The sequence below is a fragment of the Ranitomeya imitator genome, chromosome 1 (genome assembly GCF_032444005.1).
Source record: "Ranitomeya imitator isolate aRanImi1 chromosome 1, aRanImi1.pri, whole genome shotgun sequence".
Taxonomy (NCBI): domain Eukaryota; kingdom Metazoa; phylum Chordata; class Amphibia; order Anura; family Dendrobatidae; genus Ranitomeya; species Ranitomeya imitator.
This window is the reverse complement of record NC_091282.1, coordinates 196,075,346-196,093,563: the sequence shown is the minus strand read 5'-3', so window position 1 is coordinate 196,093,563 and position 18,218 is coordinate 196,075,346. Positions and strand designations below refer to the sequence as shown.

General features: G+C 41.2%; 1 protein-coding gene across 5 annotated transcripts in view; it reads left to right on the top strand.

The window, feature by feature from the left end:
- Window positions 1-18,218, top strand: part of SEMA6A (semaphorin 6A) — a 339,475-nt gene that overhangs the window by 103,932 nt on the left and 217,325 nt on the right. For all 5 annotated transcript variants that reach the window (XM_069753296.1, XM_069753304.1, XM_069753286.1 and 2 more), the window contains exons 4-6: window positions 9,501-9,561; window positions 16,282-16,344; window positions 17,944-18,045. In XM_069753296.1, the coding sequence (XP_069609397.1) occupies window positions 9,501-9,561; window positions 16,282-16,344; window positions 17,944-18,045 (226 nt within the window). The remainder of the gene's footprint in view (window positions 1-9,500; window positions 9,562-16,281; window positions 16,345-17,943; window positions 18,046-18,218) is intronic.

Genomic DNA, 18,218 nt, shown 5'->3' with positions numbered 1-18,218 from the left:
CTGGGTTATAACGCACTGAAAGACTTTTCTGCTTCTCTTCATCCCTTGCAGCTGCGCACTACACAAGATAGGTGTGTCCTAATCTGTTGATTATTTATGAGGCGGCTTGTCCAGTCTGGAAGCGTTAGGGTTGCTAGGCAATATGGCACTGAACCACCACGTCACCTCCGGTCTGGTGCTCCGGGTGTAGAGCGTGTAATCCCTCTATACACATGCGGTAATGCTGGCATATCGATGATTGGCTGGATTGTTGTTTAAATAGACCCTCATTCCCCTCCTTACCACACGCCCCCGGAAGAAGAACATATCGAAACGCGCGTAGGGGTTCCATGCTGGTCCTGTGTGTGTGCATATAGGTAACTATGATCTTCTGATTATGCCGCAGCTATAATAATAATAATAATAATTTTTATTTATATAGCACCAACATATTCCGCAGCGCTTTACAAATTATAGAGGGGACCTGTACAGACAATAGACATTGCAGCATAACAGAAATACAGTTCAAAATAGATACCAAGAGGAATGAGGGCCCTGCTCGCAAGCTTACAGACTATGAGGAAAAGGGGAGACATGAGAGGTGGATGGTAACAAATGCTATAGCTAGGTATGTACCTGATTGTATTGTCAGCATTTAGAGTTTGGGCGCCATATAAACATGTTGTGGTTGTGTCCACACCTATGATGGAGTAACGTAAATGTGCAACGGTGACTATACATTAAAGACTGCTGACAAAGTTGATCAGGTAATATATGAATGTATATAGAGACCATATGGGATATGTTCACAATTGTAACCTTAATTTAAGCATAAATAATCTATACTACATAAAGTTGATAGTAGCACTAGGAAATAGTGATCCCGATAGGCAAAAAAAGCAATCAGCAGCAGTTCACATGAAATATAATGGTCACCCATGTAGCTATGTGTCCCTCTCTGTGTGTACGTCCACCGCTCTGACGCGCTTTTGGTATGGGCTTAGTCGGGGGCAGTAATTAAATTTTTGTCAATTACTAATTAGGACTCAAGCCCAAAAAGGGAGAAAAATTTAAAATAATAAATCACAAGTGCTACTGAATCTTTTCCCACGATCCGATATATCATTGTATTCAGTTCCTTCTGCTCTATAATCTGCTGCCCATAGATTAGACTATATGTTCAGTGTGACAGGTTCCCTTTAATATCTATTTTATTACACAGTTGGCATTGAATGTATTGTTTTAAAACGTTCTTAAAAGTGTACGGTGTGGAATACTGCTTATACAATAGCCATGCTGTGTTCCTGCTGGAGGATTCATATACATAGGAGAAAACAGTCTACAATTTCCTGCTACTTCTTTTCATTCACTCGCTTGTGTTGATGCCTAATGACTTGTTATTGCAAGAAATAAAATCCCATTGGTTATTACAGAATGGCCATTGTTTGTTCAGGAATGAGTGGATGAGAACCTATAGACCTCGTGAGGCTTAGGATTCCTCATTATACTACTGCAGACATGGGTAACGCAGAGAGAGCTTTTGATTTGACTATTGCGGGCCTTTACTTTTGACAACTTTTTTTTATTTTCCATTACAAGGTGTGAGAGATGTGCACAGATCATCCCCGTCACTGTGACATCTATGCTGAAGTATCTACCTCCTTTTAATTACTGTGAGCCTTAGACCTTTGACTGGCGTGATATTCTTCTCATTATCACGGTGAACGGTTTCATCTCCCTGCTCTTACTACTTCTATTGCAGAATACTGTACCAGTTAAAAGAACCTGGGTAATTACCATAGCAGACAATAGAGGCGATAAGATTCGCCCGCCTTGTGTTAGCAGACTGGAATAAATGCAGAGATATGGGTTTGTTCTAATTATCGTCCTTTGAATGTAATTTATAGAAGATTATTTACCAGCCGAATGTTCATGTCAATCATGGCCATGCATTCATTTATTGTTTTTTTTTTCTGAAGACAATCTTCACTCAAGTGAAAGATAAAATAATAATGGAGAAATTCATGTTAGCTTTAAGGCTTCAATGTTACTTTGAGCATGAAAATAATGTTAATACATTTCCAATATTTTGCATCTCTTAAGGCAGGTCGTGTTTTTAGGATTTCCTTAGTATGGCCCAGGTGATGGAATTGAAGCCTGTCTAGATTATGGAGTTCTCACCTGGGCATTACTAAGGAAATCCTGAAAACATGACCCGTTGGTGGCTCTTGAGGACCGAACTTGGGGAACACTGTCTTAAGGTGTCCAGCGATTTACCCTAACAAGATTTCAATGCTGCTTTCCTTGTTGACGTGCATATATCTTAATATGTCTCTCCTTCCAGACTTGTCTAACCAACTAACTTTCCTGGAGTGATTGGAACTTTAACATCTATAGTAACTTCTACATTATAATTTAATTGGGTACAAATTGTATACTATCTCAAGGTGGCCATACACATTAATGTCGACCAAACCCTCCGATTTTGACGGGAACAACCAGGGATGCCAACTTGACTTTTATTTTTTCTGGATGGCTTATTAAAAAAAATCACAGACAAACAATAATTTTTATGGACACATTGGGAAACCATCATGATTGTAATCCATCCATGTCTACAGCCCATAATTCTGAGATTAAGACAACAGCTGCATTCACTGTAAAAGTTAAAATGATAATTACAGTCAACATAATCCATACAAGTTTCTTCATTCTCATGAAATCTTTACATTTTTAATGGGTAGGGAAAAAAGTGACTAGGTATTTAAAAGGACTAAATAACAAAAGACTGATCGTCACTTCCAAACAGAAAACTGGTGCGTACAGGTGCATACTAAAGGTAGCCATCTCTATACATAAAAAATAAATAAAGTTGCACTCTATAATGCTATAACATTTGAACATGAAATATGACATTTGAATTGCATTACTGCTCTACATAATAGGAAAAAATTAAGATACTTGGCACATAATTTAGCCAATTCATGCATGCCCAGCAAGCAATGACTTGGCAATTCACATTTCATATATTTCATGTTCACATGCTATAGCGCTATAGAGTGCAACTTTATTGGTTAGCTATTTTAATGGACTTTTCGGACAACATCTGCAAGGAGTTTGTATGTTCTCCCCGTGTTTGGGTAGGTTTCCTCTTGGTTCTCCAGTTTCCTCCCACATTCCAAAAACACATACTGATAGGAAATCTAGATTGTGAGCCACAATGGGGACAGCGATGATAATGTATGTGGAATTAGTGGCGCTATACAGTACAGACCAAAAGTTTGGACACACTGTTAAAGCTGGCGGAACGCACCGAGTTAATTTGAGAGATGTTATTTGGTGCGTTAGCAGCCCAGGGTCCACCGTGCAGGAGAAGACCTGCTGCTGGCAAATGGCGGACCTATATGGCGTTAGAAACGCACTCTGTTACTTCACAGAGACGCTGTGCTAGATCTTACTCTGACCCTCGGTGGCTTTTAAGCCCGTGCCAGAGGATGCCCCGAGTCAGCAGCTGAGACCTTGGCAACTAAGAAATGCAGAACCCTATTGACTTCACAGGAGTATCCAGCAACTGCCGAGCTGAAGCCAGTGTATGGCAAAACAGACATACAATCTCCTCACCGGAGGAGCCGGAATTCTAGGGGCTTATTTCAGCCGAGTCCCTGAACACACATAAATGTGACCACACTGGCACATGCACATAACTGATTAAATACTAGCTCATGGCCATGCGGTCATGAGAGCCTTAAATAGCTGCAGCAAGTACAGGACCTTCCAAGAAGGACCAATGAGAGGCTGCTACAGAGCCTGAGCACCTACAGGACCTTCCTAGAAGGATCAATGGACTTAGCTGCAGTATCTGAACATGTGACCCTCGATCTCCACTGAGAGATCTTACTCTGGGCATGCTCAGAGCGAGAAAAGACGGACTTAGTATGAGAAGCGTCTGCTCGCCACTGCCCAACACTGACTTCAATGGCAGAAGCAGGAAAAGCAGCAGTAACTCTTTGTACAGAGTCAGACTGAGCGAGACGCTGGGACTGACGTCTCCGCTGAGCAGGCTCCACTGCGGCAGGAGAAGAATGGGAGACCGCAGTGGAGATGGTCCGAGATTCCCCCTGTGCAGAGGCGGGAACTCGACCCCTAACACACACCTTCTCATTTAAAGATTTTTCTGTATTTTCATGACTATGAAAATTGTACATTTACACTAAAGGCATCAAAACTATGAATTATCACATGTGGAATTATATACTTAACAACAAAGTGAAAAAGTGTGAAACAACTGAAATTATGTCTTATATTCTAGGTTCTTCAAAGAAGCCACCTTTTGCTTTGATGACTGCTTTGCACACTCTTGGCATTCTCTTGATGAGCTTCAAGGTGTAGTCACTGGGAATGGTCTTCCAACAATCTTGAAGGAGTTCCCTGAGATGCTTAGCACTTGTTGGCTCTTTTGCCTTCACTCTGCGGTCCAGCTCACCCCAAACCATCTCGATTGGGTTCAGGTCAGGTGACTGTGGAGGTCAGGTCATCTGGCGTAGCACCCTATCACTCTCTTTCTTGGTCAAATAGCCCTTACACAGCCTGGAGGTGTGTTTGGTGTCATTGTCCTGTTGAAAAATAAATGATGGTCCAACTAAACGCATACCGGATGGAATAGCATGCTGCTGCAAGATGTGTGGTAACCATGCTGGTTCAGTATGCCTTCAATTTTGAATAATTCCCCAACAGTGTCACCAGCAAAGCACCCCCACACCATCACACCTCCTCCTCCATGCTTCACGGTGGGAACCAGGCATGTAGAGTCCATCCGTTCACCTTTTCTGCGATGCACAAAGACACGGTGGTTGGAACCAAAGATCTCAAATTTAGACTCATCAGGCCAAAGCACAGATTTCCACTGGTCTAATGTCCATTCCTTGTGTTCTTTAGGCCAAACAAGTCTCTTCTGCTTGTTGTCTGTCCTTAGCAGTGGTTTCCTAGCAGCTATTTTACCATGAAGGCCTGCTGCACAAAGTCTCCTTTTAACAGTTGTTGTAGAGATGTGTCTGCTGCTAGAACTCTGTGTGGCTTTGACTTGGTCTCTAATCTGAGCTGCTGTTAACCTGCAATTTCTGAGGCTGGTGACTCAGATAAACTTATCTTCAGAAGCAGAGGTGACTCTTGGTCTTCCTTTCCTGGGGGGGTCCTCATGTGAGCCAGTTTCTTTGTAGCACTTGATGGGTTTTGCCCCTGCACTTGGGGACACTTTCAAAGTTTTCCCAATTTTTCGGACTGACTGACCTTCATTTCTTAAAGTAATGATGGCCACTCGTTTTTCTTTACATAATACAAATTCTAACAGTCTACTCAGTAGGACCATCAGCTGTGTATCCACCAGACTCCTGCACAACACAACTGATGATCCCAACCCTATTTATAAGGCAAGAAATCCCACTTATTAAACCTGACAGGGCACACCTGTGAAGTGAAAACCATTCCCGCTGACTACCTCTTGAAGCTCATCAAGAATGCGACGAATGCGCAAAGCAGTTATCAAAGCAAAAGGTGGCTACTTTGAAGAACCTAGAATATAAGACATAATTTCAGTTGTTTCACACTTTTTTGTTAAGTATATAATTCCACATTGGTTAATTCATAGTTTTGATGCCTTTAGTGTGAATTTACAATTTTCATAGTCATGAAACTACAGAAAAATCTTTAAATTAGAAGGTGTGTCCATAATTTTGGTCTGTACTGTATATGTGAATAAAATAAATAAATACACAGATAAAATTCATGTAAAATGATGAGGTCAGGACCTCACGTGTAATTTTATAAATCTATTACTTTATTTAAATATGTGCCTGCTATAAATGGGTGAAAACAAAAGACATTGCACTGACATGTTGAGCACCCACCTAGCCCAAAGGCCGGAAAGGTTTCCCACTGTGCACAGGGGCACTTGTCAGAAGTTTCACACCCTTCAGGAATCCAGAGTAGTTCATTCGGCAGCTGTTGCGACACAACTCGTGTAGACATACATTATATTGGTGGTCATGGGTCACAAACAGCCAGTAGCACTGCGGAATAGTCTGCCGGAGCGAGTCTATGTCATGGTAACTAAATTTGGCAATGCTGAACCGAGGTGTGAGGAGATTTTTGGTTTCTGTTTGTGCTAAAGTAGCGGAATTAAAAGCTGGTTTATTACGTACAATTTATGGAACTTAGTGTTTGGGCAAAACAAAGTCTTTTTTGTGTAGAACGGAAAAGACTCTAGTTAGTAAAGCAGTTGGGTTGCATTAGGAATGGAGACTTTGCACCGTGTTAGCAAACAGAGGTGGGAAGTGCAATTATACTGCTATTAGGTTTCATTGAAACAAGACTGCTTATGTCATAGACTGAACTTAGCAACATGTGAGAGAGCAAGCCAAGCAGAAGGGTTTTCAGGCCTTCTCAATGCAGCCATATTAATGAGGATTCCTTGGCAATTTTTAGGTATCCATGTGAATAGACCTATATTGCTGCTTTGTGACTGATTTCTAACGGGGTTCAATCAAGCACAATGCAAAAACAAAAAAGAAAACCGTAAATTAACACTGGAAAAGGCGCAGCCCAGACAACATGGGGGGTGTCTGCTAATACTAACTTTAGCTAAAACCGATCAACCTGATTATTTTGTCTGTTGGGTTGCAGCATTTCTCTGCAGAAGAACAAAATGGGCACAGCAAATTAAGTTGAAAGCTAATGTTATTCTTCTAATGACCCAGACTGTGCTTTAGCCATTAAAGTGAACTGCATGATAAAGTGCAGCGTCCAGCTCCTAGGAAGCAAACAGAAGTTCTTTTCTTTAGTAAATCCAGAACACCCTATATTGCAACATTTGGCAGACAGCAGAACCTAATTACAAAAGAATTTAGCCACAAGCCTTAAGTAGTTGTTGGAAATCCTCAACTCATTTCTAGTTATTTGGCACGTGGTTTATATGTAAATGGTTTAATAGCTCTGCTCCCAGATGCTCCCTATTAACCTGTTTAATGCCAGTTTTGCAATCTGTCCATACCCTTACAGGAAAAGTTACTATGACCTCATGTACAAACCGAGAAGTGTACGGAAGTACCGGCTTGTCAAGGAAGACCATTTCGTCTTTATTTGGGGATTCATAGATAAATGAATCGCCTGCATGTTTGAACTTAATAGCATCTTTTCATTGATCTCAGTGGGGCGATACTACTGCCTTATTAAATCAAGATTATTAAGTAAAAGTTGAAAAAAATGGTTCCAAGTGAATATTTGTTCAGGCTTAGATCAAACACTCTACTAATGACCATTCTAGATACAAGAGGACATGCGTGGCCAAATGTTTCATCAGATCTAGGGCTAAATCACCAAACTGCAGGATACCACTCTAGGAATGGTATAAAATATTATTTCAATTTTGATTAAAATATTAAAATATATTCTTTAAAACTGCACATTTTCCACTTATTATATTTATACGTATCATTTTAGATTTGTGGTTATGCAACTTTGAGTCCCGTTATATAGCTTAGTTATGTTACTCGGATGGCAAAAGATCTCTAATGGATCCTGTGGGATCTGGCACCAAGGAATTAGCAGCAGATCTTTCATGTCAACAGGTGCTCGACCAGATTGAGATCTGAGGAAGTTCAAAGCTAAGGCAGCACTAAAATTGCAAAAATATATTCGGATTAGTATGAGTAGCATGATAGTGTGTCAGGCACTGGAAGATGCCACTAGTGTTAGGGAATACCATCGTCATGTCAGGCTGGACTGCAACAATGTTTAGGCGGGGTATGGATATCAAAATAACCTCCACATGAATGCTAGGAACCCCAAGCAGAATATTCCCTCCGGTGCATTTAGACCAAAAGATTATTGTGAATGAGCACTCCCAAGAAGTTCTCATTCTATGATTATCCTTAAATATAAATGAGAAGCCAATCACCCTATGAATTAGCACTCACAATAGTTCATCGGGTGAAATGATCTTTTATGCAGCACAAAAGATCATCGCTCTCGGCAGCACATCGTCCTTCGTAAGCAAGACTCGCACTGCTAAGCAGCCTATATGCACAGACAGACCTACTTCAGCAAATTCAATGAACAGGGGAAGCATGGTCTGCCTGTGTAAACAGGCAATTAATTGGCGGCTGTTCAGCAAACAAGCAGCTGATTAGCATTTTTTTTGTGACTCCAGTCATTAGGTGTAAAAACAGTATTAGCTTATAATACTGCCATGTCCATAGTCCAGTTCTGATATTAATGTTACCATTATTGCCACTTTTGGCAGTGCACAGGGGTCACGATGGGCACTCTGACCAGTCTCTGGCGATGCAGCAGTATACTCAGCTGGCTGTGATTTGCTGTGTGTTATGACACCTTTTGTCATAGCCAGAATGGCCATTTTCTGCTCTTCTGCAGGATTGGACCAGACTAGTTAACTGCTGGTGTCCATACGTGTATATGAGCCTAAGAATAGAATTCTTTTTAATAATGCCAGAATGTCCACTACATGAACAGTCCCTGGTGTGGTTCTATTTGGAAAAGCTTGTGAGCATAGTTGATCCTTGCAATATCCTCAGCAATGCTCTTCAAATGCTGAAAAAGTGACATTTGGTTGTGGATATTTCCTGCTATACAATTTATTTTTATTAGTTTGATTTTTCATTAGATTTTATTTTGCCCATTCGAGTTCAGTCCCTATTATCAGAAGTGTAACTATAGTGGGAGCCCGATTTCCAGCTACACCCGGTCCCTGGAACTCGTATGAGATGACCAGTGCTATTTAAGAGGACCTGTCATGTCAAAAAACATTATTAATCTGAAGGTTATTAGCTTTCTGAAGTGCTGAAAGCCTAGCTGGTGTGAGCAAATGAATTGTATTCTTTCCGGAAGCTTCCAGATTTCAGTCATAGAGGCGCAGCTTTAGTCACTACTCCGTACATAGTGATCGGTTGCTGTAAACACGCCCAGGCACTGACTGACAGCCAGCTCAGCAGTGTATCAGTATGGAGTCAGCTGTCAGTCAGTGCCAGGGCATGGTTCCAACCAACGCTCACTGTTCACTTCGCGGTGACTGAAGTTACGCCTTTCTAACTGAAAGCAAGAGGATGTTGGAAGGAATACAGTTAATTTCCTCCCAATAGAAGGGCTTTCAGTGTGGCGGCCGCATGGCTTTAGAATGCTATTAACCTGTAGAATAACCCCATGACTGCAGGTTAACAGCATTTTGGGACATCACAGGTTTCATTTAAAGATCTTTCATCATTGGGGGCCTAGTTGCTGATTTTACATTTGGGAGGTTTTTGGGAGGGATCTATAAGCTGCAAGTTCTTCCACTCTCCATAATGTTTAAGCAATCTATCAGAAGTTAATTTTACAAACTGCGTATTATACATCACAATACCATTCAGCTTCTATGACTGGTCATAATTTTAGTATCCTACAATGAATATCAATATTTGTCTTAGCAAAGTATATTTGGTATCATATTAAAAATGTTCCTTCCTTTCCAGGGACCACATCTACACAATAGACCTGGACACGTCGCACTCAGAAGAAATTTACTTCAGCAAAGTGAGTAATATTCATGTGGCAATACTATCTAACTCTTTCAGAGAGTGAGATTCTGTTCAATGCCATGAAGAATATTTAATGTTCAATTCTAGTTAAAAGTTGTTCTTCTTACCATAAAGCTTCTTTTCTTTCATCAAGGTTCTTGGCCATATTACCACTCTGTATAGTATGGGATATACTGCACTGTTATGTGCTTCTATTATCATATTATGGTATATGTACAGTCTTCTTTGCTAATTCCATATGGAATTTGGTGGTTTTCACCGAATATTGTATGACTGAGACACCACATGACCCCTAAGAACTAGGCCTGCCCCCTTCTCCTCACCCACCTTCCCCTACAGGCCTTGTGCATTACCGCTTTATAAAGAGTTTTTAGTCTTAACTATGACTACTCTCTGGAAATCAGTATGACGAGTGCAATAGGAAATGTCCTTTTTTCATAAATTCATTAAAAATAATTTTGATAATCTACATAATCCTGATTATGTTCAAAGTGAACCTAACATTTGATACGTGCTGCCAAATTAATGGGCAACACGTATCAGTCACTGGCTGTGCAATCTCAGTCAGGTATGTAAAAACGTACTTTTAATAGCCGCCAAATACCGAGCCGCGATCAAACTAGTCGGACAGGTGGGTCAACAGCAACTGTTCCCATCCCACTGACATTGACTGGCAGGTCTCTGCTTACATGCATGTATAGGTAGAGACCGGTCAGTCACTGTCAGTGGGCAAAGAGAAGCCACTGTGGATCTGCCTGTCGTGACTAGTCTGCCGCGCGGCTCAGTTCCCTGCGGCTACTAATAGGTTGAGTCAGAAATACCTGGCGGAGTTCTCCCAGCCAGTGTCTGATTCATGCTGCCTGTGAATTGGACCACGTATTTCAGATGTCTGTATCATATGTCAGGCTCTTTTTAAACATAACATCTGTGAATAAATTGCATTACATCCCTGTACAGCTTTTACAGGGGTTTAGGAAATATAACATACTTATTATATTAAGTCCTATATTCTATGTTGTGCAACAAATGACACCGAGGTTTTGAGCCATTCAGCATCAAAACTAAAAAAAGAGACATAGGGTGTAATATGTATGTCACTCCCCATAGGATGCCTTCCCATTCTGTCTGTGCCATCAAAGGGATAACAAAACACCTTTCAAAATGGGGGACACAGTTATTTAATGCGCATTTATGAAGAGGGGTTTTATCTTGTGCAGTATGTTCTCATTATGGAAATGTCTCGGAATCCCTGCAGGGTTATCCATCAAATGGTTTTCATCCAGCTGAGTTATGCATTTACATTATGCTTTAACACTTACTTAAAACACAAATAGTCATTTTAACAATGTTTTTGCTAGGTGTTAATAAGCGTTTGCCTTAATGCAACACTTTTATTCACTGATTTACCCTTAACTTTTTTCTCCGTAGAAATATACTGTCTGTGCACAGGAACATATTTGTATGAACCTAGATAAATATCGAAAACAGACTCCTATTTTATATGGTCAGGTTATGGTTATAGGTTTTACTTGTACAGGTTCATAGCCCTTTAAGGCCAGAACACATAAAATTGGGCACAAAGATTCACCATGACTGGCCAAAATTGTTCTGGGTATCTCATTCACTTTTGCCAATACAATTTTTCATTACAAGAATCCAGGGTAATAATGGGCTAATAATATAGCAGGAAGGTTGTAAAAATACGCTGCTGCTGTCAGATTCCCATTAGTTTACTATAGAATGTGAGGGGGTCCTGACAAGTGTTCACTTTATCTGCATTGCCTCTACAGGGCAAATAAAGTATTACATAAAGTCTATTGAATACAAAAGGCTTTCTGCACAAGTGTGCATTGTTGGGAACAAATTAATCATTTTAGGCTATGTTCACACTTGCATACTGGGACTTTGGGAATGGCTGCATACTTCCTCCCTGAAGCTCCTCCCACTTCCACATTTCTTCTGTTTAGGTCCTCCTACTTCTGAGTTGCGTTCCCGTGCGGTCGGCGGGTGCATCAAAACGACGCATCCACATACATCTGCATACACCCGCATGTCCTGCATACCCAATGTTAAAGACGTAGGCGGACCTAAATGGAAGAAGTCAGAAGTGGGCGGAGCTTCAGGGAGGAAGTACGCAGCCATCCGCAAAGCCCCGGTATGCAAGTGTCAACGTAGCCTTATTAAGTCACTTTATTTTTTTGTCTTATGGTATTAGTTGCTGTTTTCTAAGCTAAATTCTTCACAATGGCAGACACAAATTTTTCACTTTTTTGGTGACTTTTTGGTATTAAAAGCAGTACCTTTCACAAATGGTGCAAAAATTATGCCAAAAAACTGGCATAGTCAAAAATACACTAGGGAGGACCGAGTAGGGTTGGGATAAAATTTGTGACTTTTTAAAAAATTGTTATTGATGAATCTGTCAAAAACATATGGAATTGCTAAAACAACACAGAGCACATATAAAATATACATATAAAAAGGCACAAATAGAGTAATTGACTAAAAAAGGAGCAAAACACACAAAACTATGCAAAAACAAGGGCAAAGACAATGTTGAATCTGCGCCTAGTCATGTGAATAGCAGCGTTTTTCACAGTGAAGGCAATTGAGAAAAAGGTCTGCACAATCAGCAGGAGACTGGACATGTAATTCTACGAAAACACTGAACAAGTCCTAAAAAATGAGCAGATTGTTAATGTTATACCCATATTTGACTGAAAAAAGTATTTTAAGCAAAACTGTGATGTAGGTAAGTAATCAGCACGGTGGCGCAGTGATTAGCACTGCAGCCTTGCAGCGCTGGAGTCCTGAGTTCAAGACCCACCAAGGACAACATCTGCAAGGATTGTGTATGTTCTCTCCGTGTTTGCGTAGGTTTCCTCCGGGTTCTCCGGTCTCCTCCCACATTCCAAAGACATACTGATAGGGAATTTAGATTGTGAGCCCCAACAGGGACAGTGATGATAATGTGTGCAAAACTGTAAAGCGCTGCGGAATATGTTAGCGCTAAATAAAAATAAAGATTATTATTATTATAATCCTGAAGGCAAACCTCACACTCCCTAATCCTGGTCTAAGCATTTAGTGAAATACATTTCACTATGGGTAACGTGTTGGTTATTTGCATCCGGCAGACCTGATGATATTTCTCTTTTTTGCATAAGACTATCATTCTGTGGTCTGACACAATGTGATTCCACCTGTTATGATCCTTCATGCTACAAAAGTATTTAAAGGAGAAATATGGTTTGGAGGAGCAAAATCAGATTAGAACAGACTAACTAGATGCTACTGAGTTCAGGAATTGTGCCAGGATTTCTATGAGCAGATCCAAAGGATTCATTCAAGTACAGAAGTGCATTTTCGGTTTGGACTGACCCCTTCCTCAGGCTCTGCCATTTTGGACTTCCTTTCTGTTTTTGCAGTACCACATTAATTCATTTGTCGCCTGCACTACACACCTACGTCTCGTGTGCAAGGCAAAGTCATATGCACAAAGCCTGCACTCTTCTGTGTTATGGAGCAATAATCACTCTATGTGCCACAATTCTTTTTTTGGCTGTACTATATTGCAAAAGTTTTATCAGTATGTATTATACTTCTATCAGTCATGTCATTGAAATGATAAATATACCAATTTGATATGGAAATCAACACGTTAAGCTAAAGGTACCGTCACACTAGACGATATCGCTAGCGATCCGTGACGTTGCAGCGTCCTGGCTAGCGATATCGTCCAGTGTGACAGGCAGCAGCGATCAGGCCCCTGCTGTGCTGTCGCTGGTCGGGGAAGAAAGTCCAGAACTTTGTTTCGTCGCTGGACTCCCCGCAGACATCGCTGAATCGGCATGTGTGACACCGATTCAGCGATGTCTTCGCTGGTAACCAGGGTAAACATCGGGTTACTAAGCGCAGGGCCGCGCTTAGTAACCCGATGTTTACCCTGGTTACCATCCTAAAAGTAAAAAAACAAACAGTACATACTTACCTACCCCTGTCTGTCCTCGGCGCTCTGCTTCTCTGGTCTGGCTGTGAGCACAGCGGCTTTAAAGCAGAGCGGTGACGTCACCGCTCTGCTTTCCGGCTGCCCGGCGCTCACAGCCAGACCAGAGAAGCAGAGCGCCGAGGACAGACAGCGGTAGGTAAGTATGTACTGTTTGTTTTTTTACTTTTAGGATGGTAACCAGGGTAAACATCGGGTTACTAAGCGCTGCCCTGCGCTTAGTAACCCGATGTTTACCCTGGTTACCGGGGACCTCGGGATTGTTGGTCGCTGGAGAGCTGTCTGTGTGACAGCTCTCCAGCGACCAAACAGCGACGCTGCAGCGATCCGGATCGTTGTCGGTATCGCTGCAGCGTCGCTTAGTGTGATGGTACCTTTAGAATTCTGTAGGTCTGACCTCTACCCTCTTTAGTCAGTACAATGATTAGCCATTATACAGGCGGTAATAATGTAAACTAGATTCTTTATTTAGAGCTTAGCTTTACATGTTAGTACCAATATGGGAAGAAAAAAACAAAACTACGTAGAGAAAATACAACCCTTGTCAAATTCAAACAATTGTTCTATTGCAAGAGACTGCAGTACTAGTCACTATGAGCAGTGTCGGACTGGGGTGGCAAGGGCCCACCAGTAACCTTGACTTGTGGGGCCCACTGTTCAGCTATTTGCAAATATTATATTACCCTCTTTCACGAAAATACTTCTGCTTCTATGTAAAATTAAACTGGGTAGTTGGTTGAATGAAAGCTGAGATCCTGCATTTGTCTGCACAAAGTGAATTAAGGAATTTGTCCACTACTTGGACAACTTCTTGTCATACCCCTTACTTGACCCCGTTAAAATAGTAAAGCTTATGACCAGAAAAAGAAAAAAAAAATGTGAGCGGCACAGCTCGACTTTGCAGAGATTATAAACTCAATGTGGAGAGTTTCCCAACAAAAGTTAGTCCGATCAGGTGAAAGGCGGTGCTTGCGTGAAACAAAGTGTCCATGTAAATAAAAAAATAGAAAAAATGCAATAGCACTCACCAATCAGTGGCAATTCAAACGTCCTTTATTAGAACATGCAGCAAATCATCTTCACGGTTCAAGGGAGGGAGTGAAAGTAGGAGTGCGACAGGCAAGACGACGATCGTTTCGCGCTAATACCAAGCGCTTCCACGGGTCGTCTTTCACTCCCTCCCTTGAACCGTGAAGATGATTTGCTGCATGTTCTAATAAAGGACGTTTGAATTGCCACTGATTGGTGAGTGCTATTGCGTTTTTTTCTATTTTTTTATTTACATAGTAAATCTTATACTCACCTCCTGTGTCCCCACGTGTCGGCACTAGTTCTCCTGGGTGTCCTGTGCTGTTGTTGTGACAAGTAACCCAATCAGCGCTGGTGTCACTGTCTCTGCCTTATAACAAATCGAACATGAAGAGTAAGTCCAGATTGCAGTGAAGACAGTGATGCCAACGCTGATTGGGTGCTGTCACATGTCACAACACTACATGAGGGCCCGGAGATAGAGTGGTGCTGTCACGAGAGGCGAGAATAAACTTTATTATTTTATCGGGGCCAAACATTTTGATCAAGAAGGGGTTGTTCTTTTGGACAATTCATTTAATGTATTAGCCGACTGCTGCTCATGTTGGAGGTAAGTGGCTCTTTCATAGGGACTCACCAGAGGATTCTCCTGTTCTCCTGTGTAACATAGTAACATAGTTATTAAGGTTGAAGGAAGACTTTAAGTCCATCTAGTTCAACCCATAGCCTAACCTAACATGCCCTAACATGTTGATCCAGAGGAAGGCAAAAAAAACCATGTGGCAAAGAGTAAGCACCTCCACATTGGGGAAAAAAATTCCTTCCTGACTCTACATAAGGCAATCAGACTAGTTCCCTGGATCAACATCCTATCAAGGAAACTAGTGTATATGACCTGATGCCAGTCTGAGCCTGACAAGGAGTCTATGCCACCTAATGTTTGTGAAGTGCTGATATGAAGCCGACTACTTCTATGTGGTCACTGAATATGCTGTATGTGTGTGTTTGCCAACTAAGACATTTTAAGAATCTCCTGAATATGCATAGGTGCAGTACTCCTAACTTTAGTGCCAGAGCTTACATCAAAGCACTCAGAATCTGCTTTTGGAATGCTGAGCGTTTCTTTTTTCAACTTTATGCTTCTATCAATTTTATTATGCTGATGGCGTGGAAGTCTATCCGGGGACTTCTATACAGCCTGCAAGAGCTGCATGCATCATTAGCATGCTGTTATGCCCATGGCGAACTGAAGAACTTTAATCATCCTTCCCCTTGATATACATCAGTCCTTGGCCTCTTTACATTGTAATGCAACCTTTGGTGCTGGATCTTGACTCTGCAATAGTGTGTTAACATTGGCACGTTCGTCTAGAACAGTAAATATGTCACAGCCGGTAAAGAATGTAAGATGAGGTTTGTGTATATGGAAGAAGTCCCACAGGCAGGCTCTGTAGGATTACCATGATGTCTATGCACCTGTCAGACAAGACACAGCCGACATTTTAAAGATCATATTCTATACTACTTTACATAGATGACAATTAATCATAAGGGAGACAGATGCAACACATAAACTTGCATCCTGCCGCTTGTTTCCTCACTTCAACTCTGACATTAAAAATCAAAAGACACCACCGCCTTAGGGGCTCTAATTGATTTTCTCTTTCCTGATCTTTGCAGAAACTGACATGGAAATCCAAGCAGCCAGATGTAGATACCTGCAGAATGAAGGGAAAGCATAAGGTAGGCAGTTTCCATTTCTTTCTCTGACACCAACGGTTACCCTTTAGACAGTTATCCGTGGTCGCTGCCCGTAATGTGTTACGGATCACGGCACACACTGCTCCAGTGGTAATTGCTTTTTCAATTAACTCAGCGACTTTCATTTGGATGTTTACTGTAAAATATTATGTAAAATTAATCTTTTACAAGAGTGTAAGAAAGGCATTTGCCCCTGTAGATAGCTGAAAGTTGAGGAAATGGTATATTGCAAAATATGAAAAATTCAATATGGGATGTCACCCCTAAACTTCCTTAAAAAAAAAAAAAAAGATTCAAACGCACGAAGAGGCAATTCCAAACCTTCCAATATGATATAATATAGCCCCTATATGGTTTACTATTAAAATATGTTATACAAAGGTTTTGCAAACAGCTATTTATGGCTTATTCAATTAGAATTTAAGAAAAAAAAACAGCTGAATATGTTCTAACACAACACAAGGAACACTACTCGCCTACTCTCTGACATGATAATCCAGTGCTGATGATCCTGGTCTATGTTTACATGCAGTCGGCATAAAACTCCGATCGCAGAGTTGTGATGGCAGAATTGGGGTATGTTATCACTGCGGCTCCATGTAAACTAAAGACCAGGAGCATGGCTGGAGTGTTGATACTGGATCGCAGGGAAAAGAATAGGTGAGTGGTGTTACTTTTGATTGTTCTATAACATCCGCAGCTAGTCTTTTATTGAAATGTATAAGTTAGATAACTTCTTTAAGGCCGGTTTCACATTAGCGTTGCGGACGGCTGCAGACTTCCTCCATGAAGCCCCACCCTTGGCCGCACCTCCACCGCTAGCTCCGCCTACTTCTGCATGCGGCCTGCATACCTATCTTTAACATTAGGTACACAGCGTAGAACGCAGCTTGTAGCAATTTTTTTTCTCCGCATCGTCAAAACGACGCACGCGGGAAGCATCCGCATGCAGCGGCACGACCTGCGTACCTACTGTTAAAGATAGGTATGCAGACCACATTCAGAAGTAGGCGAAACTAGCGGCAGAGGTGCGGCCGAGGACGGGGCTTCACGGAGGAAGTCCGCAGCCCTCCGCAGCTCCTCAAAATGCTAGTGTGAAACTAGCCTTAGTTGGTGAAATCCTTGAGCAGCTGCACTAAGTGCCTATTTAGCATCCAACTCGGGTTTTCTTATGGATGGCCAACTTAGACAATCAACAGACAGTCATCCATATACAATTCAATAAGAACTCATTTACTGTCTTTTTTTACAACCCAACCAAAAAAACTATCATTTTTTTGTGGGTAGCACATTCCCCATTTACTCCAGACGATCTGCTGCCGATAACAATGACTTTTTTTATACCTTTATAAAGAATTTGATCAATTGGAGAACAAGTAGTTTGTTCATTCGACTACTGCTCACCGACATGTTTACACGTGCGGAGAAATGGGAATGAGTGTTCTAACAAATGCGCTTTCGCAAGTTGCCAGCTCGTCTAAGTGAACTTTTAATGAAACCATCATGGAGTAGATAAATTAGATAAATCATTTGCTTTTGTACTGTTCCCTAATATCTAAATGCATTTTACCTTGTCTATAGGATGAATGTCATAATTTCATAAAGGTTCTACTTAAAAGGGATGAAGAAACATTGTTTGTCTGTGGAACAAATGCTTTTAATCCGGCCTGTAGAAATTACAGGGTAAGTTTTTATAATGTGCTTTTTCCTGATTTGTATGTTAAATATGGGAATGTTATAAATGTAAGTGCAATTATTTCAGTGTTTGTTGTGTAATAGTAATGATCCGAACCGAGGCACTAAATGACCACCGTTCAGCTGATTGTTTGATGAACGACGGTTATGTAACAGCCTGT